Source organism: Schistocerca nitens, chromosome 1 (assembly GCF_023898315.1).
Source record: "Schistocerca nitens isolate TAMUIC-IGC-003100 chromosome 1, iqSchNite1.1, whole genome shotgun sequence".
Classification (NCBI taxonomy): domain Eukaryota; kingdom Metazoa; phylum Arthropoda; class Insecta; order Orthoptera; family Acrididae; genus Schistocerca; species Schistocerca nitens.
Window position 1 is genome coordinate 932,937,528 of NC_064614.1, and position 22,184 is coordinate 932,959,711.

Sequence of the window (22,184 nt, forward strand, 5' to 3'; positions counted from 1 at the left end):
AGCTTTCCAAGTGTAAAACACTACTACTATTATTATTACAGTAAACTTACTTTTGCATGATTCAAATTATCAATAACAAGGTCCATCAGCTTTGAGTAATCACCTCGGGTAACTCTGAACTTACATCCTTCATACTCTTGATCATTTAATGTGATACCAGGGCAATCACCTGTATCCGCTGAAGCCAAACGAATCTGCAAAAGAATAAGAAACACAGAGCTACTGATTACTATTATTTTGTTTAAATGGAAGAAATCAATAATCAGTATTAGCAACTTAACTGAAAGATGAGAGTTTCATTTCACCACTTGAGTTACAGATCTCTTAACATAAACTCAGAACTACACACAACACACTTACAAAGACAGTCTTCTTCGAGTGCATGTACAGTACTGTAAACTTTGCACTTATCTCTTCTGTGTGTTTTCAGTAAGAAGGCGTGAGCAGAAACAAGTCAATATGTGTATCATATGTCACAAAATCTTAGAGCTTGTTTCACAGTTCTGATTATTTCACCATTTTTACAATATTAACTTTTCAGAACTTTTTTACTCTTCCATACTCATTTAACTTCCAGCAATTAGTGTTTACTTGCAATAACTCATTTTACTATTATTCTACACGACTTCATTCTTGCACCATTTCCACATTCACTACCGCTAAACAGTGATCTACCTTTCTTCACTGCCAAACATTGTTCTTACCTATTATCTTCTAAGGATAACTTATTTTACTTCACCTATACTTAACACAGCCAGATTCCCTATTTTAGTTACCATTTTCCTATCTATATTATTTCCTCATCCTTTAAGATAGGTGTTGAACAAAATGAAAACATTATCAGCCATAATGAGAGCGAATATTTTGTGAACAGTCATATCAAAAGCAGTAGCAAACAGCAGATTTTAAAAACTTGCCTATTCTGAGATCAGGTAAACAGCAAAATTGTTAAACAGCTTATACAAATTAAAAAGCTTGTTAAAGGAAAGAAAATTATTGTGGTTTGGCTTACATAGAAATAGTTTCAGTGATTCTACAATGAAGGCAAAAAACATTGACATATTACAAACTGCAGCAGACCTTGTAAACATAAGACTGTACCATGTGCAGAGAGATTGGCAAAAAATTTACTACTATGTACACAGGTCAGTCAGTCAAATGTGCTGCATTAAAATGGACACTACATAGTGACACACAAGAACTGAATGTACACTGTTGTTGTGGTCCTTTTAACTTAACCCTCAAGTGGGTGCACCTACACTATGTGATCAAAAGTATCTGGATACCCCAAATAAACACACGTTTTTCATATTAGGTGCATTGTGTTGCCACCTACTGCCAGGTACTCCATATCAATGACCTCAGTAGTCATTAGACATCATTAGAGAGCAGAATGGGGAGCTCCGCAGAACTCACGGACTTCGAACGTTGTCAGGTGATTGGGTGTCACTTGTGTGATACATTTGTACACGAGATTTCCACACTCCTAAACATTCCTACGTCCACTTTTTCCGTTGTGATAGTGAAGTGGAAATGTGAAGGGACTTGCACCGCATAAAAGCGTACACGCTGACCTCGTCTGTTGACTGACAGACCGTCGACAACTGAAGAGGGTCGAAATGTGTAATAGGCAGATATCTAACCAGACCATCACACAGGAATTCCAAAATGCATCAGGATCCACTGCAAGTACTACGACAGTTAGGCGAGAGGTGAGAAAACTTGGATTTCATAGTCAAGCGGCTGCTCATAAGACACACATCAAGCCGGTTAATGCCAAACGACACCTCACTTGATGTAAGGAGCATAAACATTGGACAACTGAACAGTAGAAAAACTGTTGTGTGGAGTGACAAATCACGGTACACAATGTGGTGATCCGATGGCAGGGTGTGGGTATGGCAAATGCCTGGTGATCATCATCTTCCAGAGTGTGTAGTGCCAACAGTAAAATTTAGAGGTGGTGGTGTTATGGTGTGGTTGTGTTTTTCATGGAAGGGGTTTGTACCTCTTGTTGTTTAGCATGGCAGTATCACAGCACACGCCGGCACTGATGTTTTCAGCACCTTCTTGCTTCCCATTGTTGAAGAGCAATTCGGGGATGGCAATTGCATCTTTCAACGCGATCGAGCACCTGTTCATAACGCAAAGCCTGTGGCCGAATGTTTACACAACAATAACATCCCTGTAATGGACTGGCCTGTACAGAGTCCTGACCTGAATCCTACAGAAAACCTTTGGGATGTTTTGGAAAGCTGACTTCATTCCAGGCCTCCCCGACCGACATCGATACCTCTCCTCAGTGCAGCACACCGTGAAGAATGTGCTGCCATTCCCCAAGAAACCTTCCAGCACGTGACTGAACGTATGCCTGTGAGAGTGGAAGCTGTCATCAAGGCTAAGGGTGGGCCAACACCATACCGAATTCCAGCATTACCTACGGAGGGTGCCACGAACTTGTAAATCATTTTCAGCCAGGTCTCCAGATACTTTTGATCTCACAGTGTATGTATAAACTGCACCAGCCACAAATAACATTGTCTTGTACCATTCCATTGTTGTTTTACAATTGCGAGCCCATGTCTATTTCATTATTGCTTCAGCTAATACTGTGGTTAGTTGTGCCGCCATACGTACAAGTGAGCAGCTGTACTGTATGTAAAATAAACAGCAAGTTAGCCGATAAAAAATTTATGATCTATGCAAAAAAAGAACTCATGATTCCAAGCTAGCAGTGCAATCCCACAATGAGGCACTTGTCTGCAAGATAATTAGCAACTGAGTAAATTGGTGGTTGGAATCTGATACAAGTATACTCTTTAGTGCTTTTAGTGGGTCATTACTGTGGGGTAACACTTGCACGCGGCATCAGAGTAATGTCATGAATGTTTATTTTATTATTGTTTAATGAAACAGTAATTTAGCTCATGTAATTAAGTTTATTTTAATGTCGTTTAATTAAACCAAGATTAAACTGTGATTTTCTCATACATCTTTAACTTGGTAATATTTATAAAGTATGGCAAGTCCGCTCGAGCATTAATATAACAATAAGCTAAGAGCCATGTCAATACTAACGACATATTTCTCATAATCTAAATTGAAGTACAGAAACAAACTACAAAAAATTATTGCAATGTTGGGATTCATGTACCCAGCAAAACTGCTATGATTGTTTCATAGTTAGAAGCAGCTGCTTTTTGAGAAAATCAATGGAATTGAAGGAAGCATTTGGTTCATATACATATGTAGAAGCACAGTGTCATTCGAATAATTGTCACCATGCCTTCCACATTCCTTGAAAGCTAAAACTAATACCTTGCCAGAAAACTTCTTGTGATACTTCAATATCTACATTTCTCAGGGTGTACACGCGGACAAGGAAAAAAAATCCCTGGATTTTTCCCAGAAATCCCAGTTAAATATACACTTCCTCCCAGGTGAAAATACACTTTTTCTGTGTTAAGTGACAGGATACTTTTCCTTGCAACTGTAAAACTTATCAATCCTTTGAATGGTTATGGTTTTATACACTGGCACTATACCAAAACAAAACTGAAAGCAACACATGGACTGCATATTCTCATATTACAAAAGTACAAATTAAAATTCCACCCAACACTGCATGTTACTTTCCAAAGCATTGAAATTGAGATTGTGATGCACTTTTGTAAGCCAGTCATAGCTCATGTCACGTGATCTCGCCAGCTGATGAAAGCAGATAGAGTGTAGGACATGTGATGCAGTCAGCCAATAGCAACAACACTTAAATAGAACACACACACACACACACACACACACACACACACATAAGTAGTAAAAAATTAATTAAATTAATATACATAGTGCTGCTACAAGAAAAGCAAAGCTTTAACATATGATATTGGTCTCAAAGATTAATAAGCTGCACGACAAGCTAAGCTTTCACATATAATGTTTATCTTTTTTTGCACATAAGATACATCACACAAGTGTGCCAGCAAGATTTTTAATAATGACATAAAAATGAGCTGCTGGGCTCCAAATTCTTCTGAACAGTCATCCTCAAAGAGCTGATTTTTAAAATAAGAGTAAAACGCTCAATGATTTGAGAAATTCATCATACATTCTCACACATAGTTCATCTTGCATAAAAGGAAATTTACTTTGAAAGCAACGTTTTTCACACCACCATTCGCAATATTTTCCCACAACCTGTTAGAAACAGATTTATTTCAGCAGCTGCCAGACAGTGCCAGATTAACAGGTGTCACAGTGCTTGCGCTGCTACGATGACGCAGTAAGCCCTTATTGTTTGTACATGTAAAACATTAAAACATCTTACATTATGTCATAAAAGAAAGAAGACATCAGAGGATACTCCAAGAGCATCGGAATGTCATGACCCACACTAAAATGCGTAATTCAGGTTACAGTGCACATTTGTACATCCAGATTCCCAATGAAGTAGGCCAAGATCTTATGTTAAGCTTTTCAATGTGGTTTTCGGGATGTGAATTTTCTTGGAGAGCCAGTACTGTATTCTCATGTTTGGTTCTTTATTATGGCATAATGCCATATGTGCTAGAAAATGAAAATGTGCCCTTGAAATTCAGTGAACAGTTGAAACTAGCCAATAATGAAGAATTAAACATTTTGTTTCAAATAAATTGACTGCCTCCACAGAAAAGGTTAACAAAAGCCAAATTTATTTAGCAAACCGACAAAAATAATTTCATTGTTCTGCGAGGTGATTAACGCTTGACTGTCAGAAAAGTGATTTCATTGTTCTGCGAGGTGATTAACGCTTGACTGTCAGAAAAGTGGAAATAAAATAAAATCTGAAACTAATAACATATTTTAGGCTTCCGTAGTTATGTGAATTTATTTTAATAATGTTGATAGCTCCTGGCAACAACAATCCGTTTTGTTTTCATTTGACGTGAAAGCAGTAAACGAAGAGGAAACAGCAAAATCACTAAATGTAAACACGAGTGACATGGAAACTACCCACTTCCTCACCATAACTCAGACTGCTCTGTGCCTCAGCCCTGGGTCTATGATATTTCCGAACCGGTGCAATACTACATAGTTCAAAAACTGACAGGGATGCGTTTCAAAATCATATGAATAATCGATAGACCAACGGGCACTGGATGCTAGACGCTTTGTGAAACGAGGTTTTTTTCTTCAAGAATATAAGTTTCGTGGCCTCCCCCCCCCCCCAATTGCCGCCCAGGGCAGATACTCCAGTTTGCGCCCCCCCCCCCCCTCCTTCTTCCCCATAGATATGGGCCTATTGCGCATGCGTGAATCTGGCAGCTTGGGCGCGCCAGTAAAATTTTTCCGGGTAGCATCTCTCTGTTTGCTGCTACTGCTTATACAGATAACAGCCACAGTTAGGTGGGGGTGTTGGGGGGGAGTGTAGCCAGAAGTGAGAAGAGGTACTACTCACACGACTCAACTGCGCACGTGCATGAGCCAGATCGCAACTGCTCAAATGAAACTAATATGAACAGTTGTGGCGTTACACTCTTCTGAGGCAATTTGTTGCTATGAAGCATTGCATAGTCTTCCTAAAGCCATTGACACATTTTGCTGCTGGCAGACACTTGTATGAGCACTGTGTTTTCTTGTTTTATATGGTGCATTTCCTTTGCAATTTAAGTTTTATTTTCGTTTTTTTTTTCTTCTCTTGTTGATGTTTTATTGCTGCAGTATTATATAAAAAACATGTTATTACTAACTGCAAAATTATTAAATAGTTAATCCAATGGCACCTTTATCAATTATAGCTTGGCACCTTATTGGCATGCTTCTCACGAGATTTTCTGCATATTCTCTCAATAACGATCTCCATATCATCCTGATTTTACATGAAAGCTGCTTCAAAGTATATATTGGGCTTCCTTCAAGCTTACCTTATTATACGAACTTACATTTTCAACTGGATTTGCATTCGGAGACACTGGAGGCCAATCTATCGTGAACAGCCCACTGTCTTGACCCACTTCACAACTTATGTCTTTGACTTTCTAAGAATTTTAGCAGCAGCTTCTTACAAAATCTTTGGTCCCTTTAGATAATTTATAAAGAACACCAACTCATGACACTTCAGATATTTTGCACTCATTTTAAACAGCAACTGACAAAACATTCAACTTACACTGACACTGTTTATCAACACACTGTGCAAAAGTGTGCTGAGCACAGATTTGAGACCACTACCAGAGATGTTGCTGCAGACATTACACTTAAAATAATGGTGTACACTTTCTTGAGAAATGACTGTGTATTCCTAGAGTCATCATTTAAGGCCAGTTCTTGATACTTTTTTAACAGATTATATCAGGATAATGTACGTCTGTTTTCAAAGAGCCTGTCAGTTCATTTCTTTTAACATCTCAGTGACACACTCCTGTGTGTCAAACAAACTTGTGACCATTTGTGCTGCTCTTCTCTGTGTACATTCAATGTCTCCTGCTGGTCCTTTGGTACAGGTCCCACACTACTTCTGCAAAATTCTAGTATCGGTTACATGACTGATTTGTAGGCAATCTCCTTTATAGACTGTCTGCATTTCCCCAGAGTATTTGTATGAGTTTATAGATTCCAGTTGTGACTCACTAACACTTCTCTTTCAAATTCTGAAGGTGGCAGGGGTAAAATACAAGGAGCGAAAGGCTATTTACAATTTGTACAGAAACCAGATGGCAGTTATAAGAGTCGAGGGGCATGAAAGGGAAGCAGTGGTTGGGAAAGGAGTGAGACAGGGTTGTAGCCTCTCCCCAATGTTATTCAATCTGTATATTGAGCAAGCAGTAAAGGAAACAAAAGAAAAATTTGGAGTAGGTATTAAAATTCATGGAGAAGAAGTAAAAACTTTGAGGCTCACCGATGACATTGTAATTCTGTCAGAGACAGCAAAGGACTTGGAAGAGCAGTTGAACAGAATGGACAGCGTCTTGAAAGGAGGATATAAGATGAACATCAACAAAAGCAAAACGAGGATAATGGAATGTAGTCAAATTAAATCGGGTGATGCTGAGGGGATTAGATTAGGAAATGAGACACTTAAAGTAGTAAAGGAGTTTTGCTATTTAGGGAGTAAAATAACTGATGATGGTCGAAGTAGAGAGGATATAAAATGTAGACTGGCAATGGCAAGGAAATCGTTTCTGAAGAAGAGAAATTTGTTAACATCGAGTATAGATTTAAGTGTCAGGAAGTCGTTTCTGAAAGTATTTGTATGGAGTGTAGCCATGTATGGAAGTGAAACATGGACGATAACCAGTTTGGACAAGAAGAGAATAGAAGCTTTCGAAATGTGGTGCTACAGAAGAATGCTGAAGATTAGATGGGTAGATCACATAACTAATGAGGAGGTACTGAATAGGATTGGGGAGAAGAGGAGTTTGTGGCACAACTTGACTAGAAGAAGGGATCGGTTGGTAGGACATGTTTTGAGGCATCAAGGGATCACAAATTTAGCATTGGAGGGCAGCGTGGAGGGTAAAAATCGTAGAGGGAGACCAAGAGATCAATACACTAAGCAGATTCAGAAGGATGTAGGTTGCAGTAGGTACTGGGAGATGAAGAAGCTTGCACAGGATAGAGTAGCATGGAGAGCTGCATCAAACCAGTCTCAGGACAACAACAACAACAACAACAACAACAACAACACTATATTAATAGGATACTATGATTTTGTTTTGTGAAATGTACATGTTTTACATTTTTGAACATTTTAAAGCAAGCTGACAATCATTGCTCTACTTTGAAATATTGGCGCAGCTTTGTTCAGCCTGTATTGTGTAGTAGGAAACTGCATCATCTGCGATCGCATTCGTTCTACAAATGTGCAAGCTGCTTGGGAATCCTCAGCTGCCTGAGCTCAGCCAGTGGAGTACAATGGCCTAAGCTACGGCCTGGCTCCAGGATTACGTGCGGACCAGTCATTTGCCCAACCTGCCTATCTGTTCCCATGCCTGCCCAGCTGCTCCCAGGTAGACATGCGAACTACAACAGCCTGACCTAGACTGCTTGAAAGTACTTCTCAACTATGGACATGCTTGACACTGATGAGGCTGACCAAGAAAAGACAGCCTTCAAAACTCCCGTGGGCTTCTTTGAGTTTAAAGTTATGCCATTTGTCAGTATGAGTAATAAAATTTTCTCAGGTTTCCTGGCTGTCAAGTGGTTAATTGCTTCATACTTTCAATCAAGTACTCCTCAGTGATTTTTAAGTGGTAACTGACTGTCATGTCATCGAAGGCCTCACTGTTATGCGGCTGAGCTGCCAGATTAAACATAACCAAACCTCAATCCATAATACAAATTCAAGTGAACGAACACACACACACACACACACACACACACACACACACATACATGTGTGTGTGTGTGTGTGTGTGTGTGTGTGTGTGTGTGTGTGTGTGTGTGTGTCTGCCAGGGCCAGTCCCGACCCTGGCAGCCAGAGACAGAGGTTGTGTGTGTGATTTGTGTTCATGTGAATGAATGTGTGTGTGTGTGTGTGTGTGTGTGTATTTTGGGAGAAGGCCTTTAACATCACACTTCAATCTTGTAATGACTGGATTCCTGCTGTGTGGAGTCACCAGCTACCATTCTAATTGTGGGTGCTTCATAAAATCTTACTACACTATCCCACAATGCTAAATTTCAACATCACTGTAAAATACACATAAATGCTATTATCACAAATACTCTAGATCCATAATGCCTGCTTGAATGACACATACTCTACTGTGGTTTAGAACTCCATGTAATCTTCTTACACTATTTTATGATGAAAGCATTGTTTACAACATTGTGAAATTGTACAGATCTCTCATGTCTTCATATCAGTGGCTTCTGGGCATGTGGCAGCCTTGAAAATAGGGCCTTGTCACCTTTTGTCAGTAAGTTCTGAAACTGACCTCAGAACTCCTGACAGAAGTCATAACATATGACAAGGATTTCTCTTGATTGGTTCATACAGTCTGATTTAGAGTCTGCTGGACCTTATCAGTGAATGCCTTAAGCCTACCTGAGCAATGATTAGAGTCAGTGCCTTCTTGACTCTGCACTTCACAAGAACATTGTTAAGAGTAAAGTTAATCACATGTGATGCCTGTGCAATTTCTCACTGCATGTCTCAACTGTTGTGTGCCTACAATCATGTGGTGTTCAAACTCATTCATTTTCTATTGTTGACTTATTCCAAGAGTAACCACATCTACGACAATGGTGCTACTGCATTTATAATCTCCCATGCACGTAACTTGACATCACATTCAAGAGGGTGCGTGAAGGCGCGCGCACACGCGCGTGAAGGCGCGCGCACGCACACACAAAGTACAATGGTACGACTTTGAAGATAATTTATATGAATAATTTATTTAGTGGACATTCTGAGTCCTGCTTTTGTTTGGTAGGTTATCTGCTGTTTAACAGCATTTTTCACACATAATGTGCTATGAGAAAGAGAAAAATCTTCACAGTGAATCTATCACTGGGTCTCGACCAAGACTCAAAGCTAAAACATTGCATTTTGCAGGCAATGCTCTGACTGAATGAGCTTTTGAGGGATGACTCACGATTCATTTACACAACTTCATTTCTACCTTTCCAAACTTCACAGAAGTTGTCCTCCTGCCTCCATAGCTGTGAAGTCAGCACATCTGTCTGCCATGCAAAGGACCCAGGTTTAATTCCTAGAACTGGTAGGGGTTTATTGTTTAGCAGGAAGATTGGAACAGAGTACATGTAGCCTTGTGATACCACAGAGTACATGTAGCCTTGTGATAACACAGAGTACATGTAGCCTTGTGATACCACTTCAGTAAGAAGCAGCAGCTCCACTGTGTGGGAAGCTAAAACACCTGGAAGAGCAGTGTGCTGACCCAGCACTGCATCTGAATGACACTGCCGGCCAAGGGCAACAAGGTGGCTTGCAGGCACTGAGTATCAGGGCTGGCACACAGAGATAGAAAGCAAAAGTTTTCCTCAGAAAGGTATGCAGGAGGATTTCTGAGAAATTTGGAAGATAGGACAGAAGTACTGGCAGAAGTGAAGCTGTGAGTGTATTTAATAAGTCATATGAATAGCTCAGTCAGTAAGAGCATTACCCACAAAAGGCAAGATTCTGAGTTCAAGACCCAGTACAGTAAACAGTTTCAATCTGCCAGAAAGTTTCAAGAGAAAAACTCTCTCATCATACTCACTCAGTCAGTCTTGAGAGCAAATCCAAAGTCATGAAATTAACATTTAGGAACATCACTCTGTTGGTAAGCAACTGCTATTCTACTAACGTGACAGATACAATGGTCAAAATTTTTTGGGGTAATTTGCTTGCACTCAAATTAGTGGAAAGGAATGAGATGAAGGAGGTTCTCTTCTTCCAGTGCTATGATGAAAAACATTTGAACTTCGTGTCAAATAGCACACTTTGTACTAACATGTAGAGACAATTTTTAGGAAAAGACTGAAAGCTTTTTGTAAGCAGCAAATACTGCTGAACACATTGTAGCCACTGGACATTTGATCACATCTACATTGTGCCAATGTTCAATATTAAAATAAATCATACAACATATCATTTCCCATTTCTTTGAATCTCTGGACACACAGTAATTTAGAGGATAAAAAATTACTCCCCATAAAACAAAAAACTATTTTTACTTGAGCCAGTGAACATAGGTTTTAAAAAAATCATGGTATTTTTCATAAGCTTCAAAACCGTTCTGCATTCATCTCTTTCTCCATTCCGATTTTTAGGTCATGAGGAATCAATGAAAAATTAGGAGAAATATGCACATGTCCACCAACATAGGCCCTACTTATTAACAGCACAGCCCCCTTGGCACTTGGCTGTACTATGTTGGCATGCCTTTCAATTACACCCATATTCACAGTGTGTGAGGAAATCAAATTTAAAATTCAATTACTTTATAAAAGTAGGAAATTATCATGAAATAAAATACAATGTTGCTGAGTAAAACAATCTACATACAATTGTTGTTATGGCATATACTGTTGAACAATACGAACGTGAAAATTTTAAATATATTAACAACAAATTAATGTTCGAGCTGTATTGACATTAACAGAAACTGATGTGATCCATTATGCTGAAGAAGTATGAAGACAAGTAGAATCAAGTTCTACCTTTCATACTGCATAACTTCTTCTAGTTATGGTTTTTGAGCCCAAACTTGTAAATAAATCTGTGTTTGTACATACATGTCAATAGCCATGAATTTCTGTTACATTACCTCAAAAACTGTTACCCCATCTTCTGAATACTTGAAAGTCCTGGTATTATAGGCATCCATTTCATTCTTTTTAAGAAAACCATTTACCATTTCAGCATCTTTTAATGTACAATTTGAAGAAAAATACGTTGTGATTCCCTGAAAATCATAAGGTAAAAGAATTAATTCTCTTTCAGAAAACTTCACATATGAAAAAAAGAAACAGTGTTAAAATGTAATAGATGTTGATAAAATAATCACTGTCAAAAACGAGAGGCAAATGTTGATCCCTACATCAGTATTGGCAGATATTCATAACACATAACGTAATTACTTTCAAATGATAAATGAAGTTGTACCTTCGTATGACAGACTGACACTGTGTATCTCCCGAGTCTTCTAATAGGATGTTCCGGATTTGTACAACTATGGAATCGCCACTGAATGAAATCTACATCAAGATTACAGTTCCAAGTAAGACCAAAAACAATTTTAATATAAATTAGCTGGGAACTCATTGAGAGAGAGAGAGAGAGAGAGAGAGAGAGAGAGAGAGAGACTTTAATACTGATCTGTCACAATTAGTAAATATATCTCCTTTAGTAGGAGCATTAAGAGACAACAAGAAATCACAGAATATGGAAATTCACTAACTGTGACTAACTCAGGAAAAACAAAACACTAAATGCAAACTTCAGCACTGAGGCAACAGCAAAAAAAGCATTTCCAACAACTGAAAGTGAATATCAGATATGGACTACACATAAAAAAGTGGCACAAATGAGTTTTATAATTAATAACACACCTGCAACCTAAGAAAAAATCTGATGTTCCTAGCATTAGTCCTGTCAGCAATGAAAGGTAAATAGGAATGAATTAAGGTTAGGATTTAATATCTTGTCGACAGCACCATCATTAAGGGTGGAAAAGTAGTGCAGATGGACAAGAGTGTGGGAACCAAATTTGCCACGGCTTTTTTGAAGAAAATTTACCTGAAGCAATTTAGCGAAGACTCTAAATAGTTAAATCAGGATGGTCGGGTTGGAGTTTGAGCCCTGCTACTACCAAATAAAAATTCAGTGTCTTTATCACTAAAAGTTTCAAGGAAATTATAGGATTATAAAGGGGTTGTGCCAGGCTCACATTATGTTTCTAGACCACCACTGACAGATCCCAAAAACTTCATTCAATAACTCTGCCACTCGCTGCTTATTTTCCACACTTTGAGATTACTTACCCAAATAATCATCATGCACTTGAAATAAAACTGCAGACACATCAGGCTGGTGGCAATCAGACACTCATTAGACCAGGTTTCTTAAACACTTTTCACATAACACCCTTTCTTTAAGTTGGTGGTTATAGCACAGCACAAGTAATTTAAATCATTCTTACAAACACAAATTCTTTGATGTACTGCAGAGTGATTCCTCCCCCCTCCTCCAACAAATATAAATAACTACTCTATCGGACAGAGTCCAAGCAAAAACATTAGATATAAGCCTGCAATTTTTAATGTCTGTATTTCCTCTTACTAGCATAAAGGCATCGCAACTGGATAATTCATGTGGAAATTCTGTAGCAACGAATCTAAAATGACATTGTCAAATTGTAAATTCCAACTACCACACTGTGATAAGACATTATTTTAGTCTGTGTGTCACAGCCAGGTTTCAAAAACTTTGCAATCTTTATTAAAAAAGAAAATTTAGTTTCCACGCATAAATTGCAACCTTCACTGTTACATCTTCTAATACACGACATTAACACAAGACTATACCAAAATGGTGACAAATACAAGATCTACTGCTCTGACAGTAAAACTAGCTAACTTGGACAAATGGGAAATATGGTACAAGGAACTCACAGATTTAGAAAGAAGCAGCATAGGAAGTAAATTCACCTTCGTGGCTCACCCCATACAAGAGAGTCCCATTTATATTATCTGAGCTCTAAATTAAAACGTGATTACAGTTTGAATAACGCACTTTATTCTTACTCAGAACAAATTTAACACTATCAATGACAAATCTGAACTAAACAAAAGAACATACACAAAAAGCATGCATAGCAACAACATCAAAGCTGAACTTCCTAGTGGAAGCAATGACTCTGAATGATAATTTCTAACACCCCCAATAGAAGTGATGACTCTCAGTACTTCACCCAACGAGCTCAAATTTTCTGGTTAGCTGATGTCTTGTTCTTGGCAGGCGCTTCATCATCATGTCTGCGAGCATTCCATTTGTTGAAATTTGCCCTGCTGTGATTTCTCCAGAATGTTCCCCTGGCATCATGTTTTTGAAAGCTTTTGATGGTGATCTGTTAATAAGATAAACCAGGGTGGAAACTACTACTCCCCAAAATTCCATTGCTAATTTTGGATCAAACAACATATATCTTGCCTTTCCTGCGATTGCTCTATTGTATCTCTGCCACACCACTTTGTTCTGGAGTGTGGGGAACTGAGGTTAACATATTCAAGTCCGATGTCAGTTTGTAAGATACAAAATCTTTCATCTGTGACACTCTACAATTTTTTTAAAAAAAGTGCAAATAATCTCAGGTACTTGGTATTAATTGCCAATAGTGTATGAAAAATATTTTTTGAAAAATAGTCATAATTAGAAAATTATCATTGGTTTGCACTTTTTAGGCAGCCCAGCAAACTAAATACATCGTACCCAATCGCCCTGCACTCCAAAAGTTAAAATATTTTAATGTGTTTTAAACTGAAATTATTCTCAACACGTTCTTCCACAGAAAAACACATCTCCAGTCTTCTTGTTGAAAGTGTTCATCCTACTCCTTGCTAAAGTCCCAAGTCATTTTAAATTTGTTTTAATTTATCCTCTGCTTCTTTCATAGTTGAAGTGCGCTCTAGATGCACATAAATGGCATGCTGAACTCTTCAGATTATTTTAGCCCCTGCAGTGTATATCTTAACTTCATTTTTCATCATGCTCATTATGCACTGCCACAATTTTTCACACTGCAGTTAGTTTTCATTGCAAATTGCCTTGTGTTGTAATTTCTCTTCCTTATAGGTTTCTGATTAATGGCAACGAGTTAGCTCTGATGTCACTCACTGACAATCTGTATTTGTGCCCTGAAGTGAACTTTCTTGACATAATGGAGGCACAAGTACACTCCTGGAAATTGAAATAAGAACACCGTGATTTCATTGTCCCAGGAAGGGGAAACTTTATTGAGACATTCCTGGGGTCAGATACATCACATGATCACACTGACAGAACCACAGGCACATAGACACAGGCAACAGAGCATGCACAATGTCGGCACTAGTACAGTGTATATCCACCTTTCGCAGCAATGCAGGCTGCTATTCTCCCATGGAGACGATCGTAGAGATGCTGGATGTAGTCCTGTGGAACGGCTTGCCATGCCATTTCCACCTGGCGCCTCAGTTGGACCAGCGTTCGTGCTGGACATGCAGACCGCGTGAGACGACGCTTCATCCAGTCCCAAACATGCTCAATGGGGGACAGATCCGGAGATCTTGCTGGCCAGGGTAGTTGACTTACACCTTCTAGAGCACGTTGGGTGGCACGGGATACATGCGGACGTGCATTGTCCTGTTGGAACAGCAAGTTCCCTTGCCGGTCTAAGAATGGTAGAACGATGGGTTCGATGACGGTTTGGATGTACCGTGCACTATTCAGTGTCCCCTCGACGATCACCAGTGGTGTACGGCCAGTGTAGGAGATCGCTCCCCACACCATGATGCCGGGTGTTGGCCCTGTGTGCCTCGGTCGTATGCAGTCCTGATTGTGGCGCTCACCTGCACGGCGCCAAACACGCATACGACCATCATTGGCACCAAGGCAGAAGCGACTCTCATCGCTGAAGACGACACGTCTCCATTCGTCCCTCCATTCACGCCTGTCGCGACACCACTGGAGGCGGGCTGCACGATGTTGGGGCATGAGCGGAAGACGGCCTAACGGTGTGCGGGACCGTAGCCCAGCTTCATGGAGACGGTTGTGAATGGTCCTCGCCGATACCCCAGGAGCAACAGTGTCCCTAATTTGCTGGGAAGTGGCGGTGTGGTCCCCTACGGCACTGCGTAGGATCCTACGGACTTGGCGTGCATCCGTGCGTCGCTGCGGTCCGGTCCCAGGTCGACGGGCACGTGCACCTTCCGCCGACCACTGGCGACAACATCGATGTACTGTGGAGACCTCACGCCCCACGTGTTGAGCAATTCGGCAGTACGTCCACCCGGCCTCCCGCATGCCCACTATACGCCCTCGCTCAAAGTCCGTCAACTGCACATACGGTTCACGTCCACGCTGTCGCGGCATGCTACCAGTGTTAAAGACTGCGATGGAGCTCCGTATGCCACGGCAAACTGGCCGACACTGACGGCGGCGGTGCACAAATGCTGTGCAGCTAGCGCCATTTGACGGCCAACACCGCGGTTCCTGGTGTGTCTGCTGTGCCGTGCGTGTGATCATTGCTTGTACAGCCCTCTCGCAGTGTCCGGAGCAAGTATGGTGGGTCTGACACACCGGTGTCAATGTGTTCTTTTTTCCATTTCCAGGAGTGTATTTTTGTTCGCTTAAAAAAAAAAAAACTGCTGTTTTATGTGATAATGACAAACTGTGTAGTCTGGGCCCATAATGTGTTATTTGAGCTCTAAACAAGAATGTGTTATCATTTGAAACTCAATAATTTATTTTTACACAGAATGAACGTAACACAAACAGTGACAAACCTGAATTAAGCAGAAAAAAAACATACAAAAAGTGTCCATAGCAACAATACTTAAGATGAATTTTTTAGTCAAGGCATTGATTCTAAATAACTTCCAACACACATGGTGCACAGTATGGAAAAAAAACCTCTCAATTGTTCATACAGTGAAGAACAGATATTTTATGGACATATATGAAGGAACAGAAATTTATGCCCACCTGAAAAAAATCCAGGGAAATGACACTCAATGAGCAGGGCACACTAAGAAACATCAGACTCCTGGCTGTATGAGGAAGTATTATTGATAGCTTCCTTTAAAGACCCTCCACTATTTTATAGCCGCATTCAGATGTTAGTGAAAAAGTTCTTATCTTGAAAGTGGTCCACATTACACCCATGACATGTTAGTAGCATCTACAGTTCCCTGTGTAACTTTTGTCTGCTCACGCTACTGGGTGTAATTTTATGCTTGACCTGGACGCACCGTCCACTGCAATTATTTTAAAATCTCATTAAATCTAAATAATTACCTGTTACTATTTTTGGTAGAGCATACAATTTAGATTTTTGAACATATCAAAATATAATTTCTTTTATTGCTAAAGCATGCCAATACTTTCAATGTACAAAATCTACAGTAAGCATGACTCCCATTTTTCCTACAATATTATTGGGAATATCATTTTTAAAACTACCCAACTTTTACTTGCATAATCATTTGATGTTGCTTCACCACTGTGCAATGTAAGTTATATTATTCTTTTCTTGTTCTATACTTATTATTTCACACTGTAAACTTAAGTTTTCCATGCTAAAACACTTACATTCCTCTTATGTAAAGTGTTTACTCATTACATCATGCATTTACAACATCAGTTTTAGATTTCACTACAAAACTCCTTTGATATGAAAGCAGAACTGGTCACTGAGTAAAGTAAAGAACTTTTTAGCAATTCTAGTGATTATTCATTAATTCAGTGCAAGACTGTGTAACAGCAGCACTCTCCAAACATGGAGACTCTGATAACTACTTGCAGAGCTATTACTCAACCTCTATAACATCATTTTGTTAGCATTTCAAATATTTTTTGCCGTGAGGGACAGCAGACAGCTTGCAATTCAGTTAAAAGATTGTACACAGTTCCCATTTTCTCTGAAAGGGGCTGCAAATGCTTTGTGTTACCCACAAATATTTTCCTATCACTACTGGGCCCGTCTTATGTAACTTAATGTAATATAGCTTTCATAAGATATAATAAAAGTCTGTACGAATGCATTGTATTCTGGCAAGCTGTGTACGCTATACATAAACTTACATTTTGTGTTTTTGTGGGCTGTTAACTTTAGTCAAGTATTTTGTCTTGACATAAAGGATTGGAATATTGGGTTAAAGAGACCAATCTTCAAGGTGATCAGTCCCTCCATCCTATGTGTATCAAACCAGTAAGAGTCCTGAGAGAGGAGTAAGAGGGTGGAGGTGGGCAAATTGCTCTGCCCAAAAACCAGTGGAGGCCCTCAGTACATATTATGCAATGTGAGACGCTACCTCTACATCTGTCTGGTGTGTCTTCACCCTCCATTACAACAAGAAAACTAGCAACATGGAAAGGAAAGATAATGGCAACAAGATGTAAACCAACAGCAGAAATAAAAGAATACGAAGAATAAAATGTTGGGAAGGGCAGGAGACATGACAGACCACTTAGCAAGGGCGACCACGGGCCCCCTGGTTTGGAGCAGGCAACGGGGCATCCCTCCAATTCCTCAAGAGGCTGACAAGGCCAATGAGCCTTACCTCGCAGAGAGGAGCAGAAACCACTTTTACAGGCAAAATATAAAACCAAATCAGCCCCTTTGGCACTGTCTGCCAGCATCAGAGGCAGCTTGCCAGCAAGTGTAGGGTTTCACGGTAAGGTACGAAATTGGGGCGGTCCAGTAGAATGTGGGCCACCTTCAGAAAGGCACCACATCAACGGTTAAGTAGATCCTCGTGTCATACGAGGTGGCCATGGGTCAGCCAAGTGTGACCAATGAAAAGCCAACAGAACGATATTCCCTGCGAGAAGCATGAAGGGAAGACTGTTGCACATGGTCATAGTCCCCCTTACTGTTTGCAGTTTGTTGCAGAGACCAGGGCATACCACTCTGTGTTCCCAGCCTCCAACACTGACTGCCCATTAAGAACATCTTGTTGGCGCAAGAACAAAAGAGACAGAGCTCGAGCAATCGCCACCAACTCTGCAGTGAATACACTGCACCTGTTGGGCAGAGAGTATATTTCACTGTACCTTGGATGTGTGCAGGCAAAGCCAGTTCATCCGTCAACTGTAGAGCCATCAGTGTATGCCACTTCTGAACCCAGAAATGCATGAAGGCTGGTCAGGATCAGGCAGCGAAAAAACCATTGGGTCAACAGAGTCTTTCAGTATAAAGGATAGGTTGAGACACGTCCAAGGATGATGTACACACCATGGGGGCATACACAAGTGATCCCTGACAAGAGGCAGCAGTTGGGGAATGTAGAGTTCAGAGCAGAGACACCGTATGCATACTGCAATGAAGACTCCAGTCCTGGGCCTCACTTGCAGGTGGAGGAGCACCCTATGAGGGAAAAGGAAGCTGAATTTTGGATGCTCATGGGAGCAGCAAATGTATATCGCATAGTTGAGCAACAGTTGTTGGCACCTGATCTGTAGTGGAGGGACCTCGGCCTTCCCGAGTAGGCCGTTCACAGGGCTGGTCAGAAAGGCATCTTTGCAAGTCAGACCCCACATTGGTGTACCAGGTCCAGCATCCACAACAATGAAGGCAATGCCAAGCCATGTCAGACTCCCACAAACAATCTGAAACAGAATCAGATCTTTGTCAAATCGGAAAAGTGTAGGACAGTCTGTGCCCAATTGCTGTTAATGAGGCAGCAAAGATTGTCGAGGTGTGGCCAGCTAGTTTGCCTTTAAGTTGGTGAAGATGGGGAAGCCACCCCAACCAGGCATCAAAGACAAGTCCTGGAAAGTGATAACACTCCATTAGATTGCCAATTGGTCATCAAGGTGAGTTCTGGTTGTGGATGGACAGCACAAAGGCTACTGAAGGCAAAGATGCATGTCTTGGTGGCTGAAAACCGGAAGTCATGGGTGAGAGCCACGGGCTGCACCTGCAGTTGGCGTTCAGTAACACCCACAGTGGGGTAGCAATAGTAAATGAGAGTGTCATCAGCAAACAGGGAGGGTAACTGTTGACCTCACAGCTACAGATAGCCCTCTGATAGCCACCAGAAGAAGGTGCACACACATTACAGTCCTGTGGGAGACAGTTCTCTTGTCTATGGGGGAGGGGTATTGTGAAGGGCACAAACTTGAATCTGGAAAGTTCTGCACAAAAATCACGAGTGAGCCCTGGAGACCCTATTCAGGTAGGGTAATGAGAATGTAATGATGCCATGTGGTGTCATAAGCCTCTTGCAACTCAAAGAAGACACTGGACAAAAACTGAACAAACAGCAATCTCCAGGAAGACCTAATTGTCAGGAGTTGAACAGCCTTGGTAGAAACTGCCCTGGGATACGGTCAAAAGATGCCAGGACTCTAGGTACCAATGGAGTTGCCCACTCACCATATGTTTGAGCAACTTGCATAGAGCGCCAGTGAGAATAATTGGGAGGGCGTTTATCGGGTTTCAGTACAGGGACAATTACACTTCCTCACGTAGAGGTAAAAACTCATCCTTGCTCCAAATGCGGTTGAAAATGGCAAGTACGTGACACTGGAAATCCATCAATCCATGTCTAAGAATTAGGCTGTGAATGTGGCCTGGTCCTAAACCTGAGGAATTCCCACCCACTGAATGGAGCAATACATGGCTCTAGGTTAAGTGTAGTCAATGGTAAGTGAACTCATAACACCTGCTGTCTGAGGACACACAATGCAGGCCAATACTTCTCGGGCACAGAGGCTCAAGCATAATGAAGTGTTTGGAGACAGCACAGGGGTCGGTGTAGATGCTAGGCACACCTGTGGGGACCTGTGTCCACAGAGGTGTCGCACTTTTGCTCAGACATATGAAGGAAGGGCATGGCACGAAATGGTAGCAACATATTGTTTCCACCTTCTTGTTCCTGTCTGTTTATCAGGTGGCAGACCTGGGCACAGAGCTGTTCAAGGACAATGAGGTGTTCCATTGATGGATGTCACCTACGGCACTGGAGAGCCTGTGTGCAACCTCTAATGGCCACAGCGATTTCTGAAGTCTCACAAGCTACTGTTTTCTGACAGGGGGGCGGGGGGCAAAGGAATAGGGAATCGCTAAGTCTACTGCTGATATAATGGCTGCAGTTGTGCTCTTGACAGTCACATTGATACCTCCATGTGACAGGGTGCTAAATGTGATGGCAAATGCACAGGTGTCCTCATCGTCATTATTGAGACCCCATCTGCATGGATGTCCAGGAGAGGAGTTCTACAGGATGGACAGGACAATCGGGAAATGAACACTGTCACATATGGACTCTCCAATGGATGGGGAGGGGGTAGGGGTGGGAAATCAGGGCTGCAAATGGAAAGTTCAGTGGTCAAATGAGATCCACATGCCACACCGAAGTATGTGGAGACACCAGTATTCAACTGCTCTGACAGCAAAGTTTTGATAGCTTTACCACAACCAATAGTCTTCATCCCACCCAAGAAAGGATTGTGGGCATTGAAGTCACTCAGGAAAGGGGAGGAGAGGGTGGGGTGCTGAGAAAGCAGTGCAGACAACACAGTCTAACACACTCCACCACTGGAAGGAAGACACAAGTTACACACAGTAAAATACGGACACAGCCACAGCCTCCTAAGTTGTATCAAGCGGCATGTGCTTGTTGCTGACAGAGTCCAGAACATGAGTGCAAGCTCCACCTGACACTCTTTCATAGTCAGCACAATACTTCAAATAGCCCTGATAGCTGCTGAGGGTAAGGGTTTGCAATGCTTGGAACTGCTTTTCCTGGTGGGCAATTCAGAAAGCTCACTGTAGCTCAGCCAGGTCGTGGAAACAACCGCTACAGTAGTTCAACAAGCGGGTCCACTATCGGCATCCTATGGGATGTGAAATAACTAAGGATGTAGGTCATGCCTCAGTGTCACCGGCTGCTACTGGCTGCAAAGACATAGCACCAATACACAACAGTTCTGAAGCAGGTCAGGTGTGGGATCTGGTGCCACAGTGGTCACAAGAAACTGTGCCTCAGGTACAAAGTCAGAATGCGTGGGGTAAAGTGGCATGGGGATCACTGGAACCTCATAGGTCTTCGAGATCTTCTTTTTGTCCTTCTTCTCCTTGGATGATTTCAATGTCTGCAAGCATTAGTCTGCCTTAGTTTCAGTGACAGAGGAGTAATATAAAGCCCTACGACCAGCAAGCTGAGGCTCCTTCAGCCACTGGCTAATATCCAGTTGCAGATCGGTGGAAAGTGTCCTGAGGGATCCCTCCCTGGTGACACACACCAAAAGAAGTTATCGCTTCTCTGGTTTCAGGTTGGGGATCGACGTCCTGGTGGGTGGGAGTCAACGCTCGCACAGTGAGGGGGGGGGGGGGGTAAACAGTAGGAGGAGGGGGGAAGGGTAACCAACAGGGGAGCGAGTGTAGTCATGCAGCCCTGAGGCCCCGACTTAGAAGGCACAAAGGAAAGGGTGCTGTTGCTACAGAGATTGACGTCATAGTCATAGCACACATCTTCCTCATACCGATATGAAGCAAACGATCATATTTATTCATTGCCTTCTTGTGAGTCACCCAAGAATATTGTATTATTGGATTTTCTTTTCTCTTTGGAACTGGTGCAGTCTGGTGAACAGGGCAAATGGTACTTCCTGCAGATGACACACAATGGGGAGGGGTGAGAGGGAGTGGGTGAGAGGGACACAAGGAGCATCTGTGTGGAAATGACAACCACAATCACTACAGACAGAACCCCTTGACTGTTTCAGGCAACTAGTTGCCTTCACAGGCAAAGGTGAAGGCCCCAGTATCAACTGTATTGTCCTTTGGCGCTCTCTGGACAGGATGAACAAAATGCAAACCATATCGCTCTAAAATGGCATATAACTCATCATCTGTCTGTAAAAGGAGGTGGTCATGGAAGACGATTCCTTGTACCACAGTGAGACTGTGTGTGTGTGTGTGTGTGTGTGTGTGTGTGTGTGTGTGTGTGTGTGTGGGCGGGCGCGCGTGCGCGTGGGGTGTGGAGAGAAAGGT

General features: G+C 41.5%; 1 protein-coding gene across 5 annotated transcripts in view; it reads right to left on the reverse strand.

The window, feature by feature from the left end:
• Positions 1-22,184, reverse strand: part of LOC126193839 (dipeptidyl peptidase 3) — a 141,970-nt gene that overhangs the window by 89,506 nt on the left and 30,280 nt on the right. For all 5 annotated transcript variants that reach the window (XM_049932721.1, XM_049932720.1, XM_049932718.1 and 2 more), the window contains exons 5-6: positions 11,253-11,390; positions 51-194 (exon numbers count right to left, since the gene is read on the reverse strand). In XM_049932721.1, the coding sequence (XP_049788678.1) occupies positions 51-194; positions 11,253-11,390 (282 nt within the window). The remainder of the gene's footprint in view (positions 1-50; positions 195-11,252; positions 11,391-22,184) is intronic.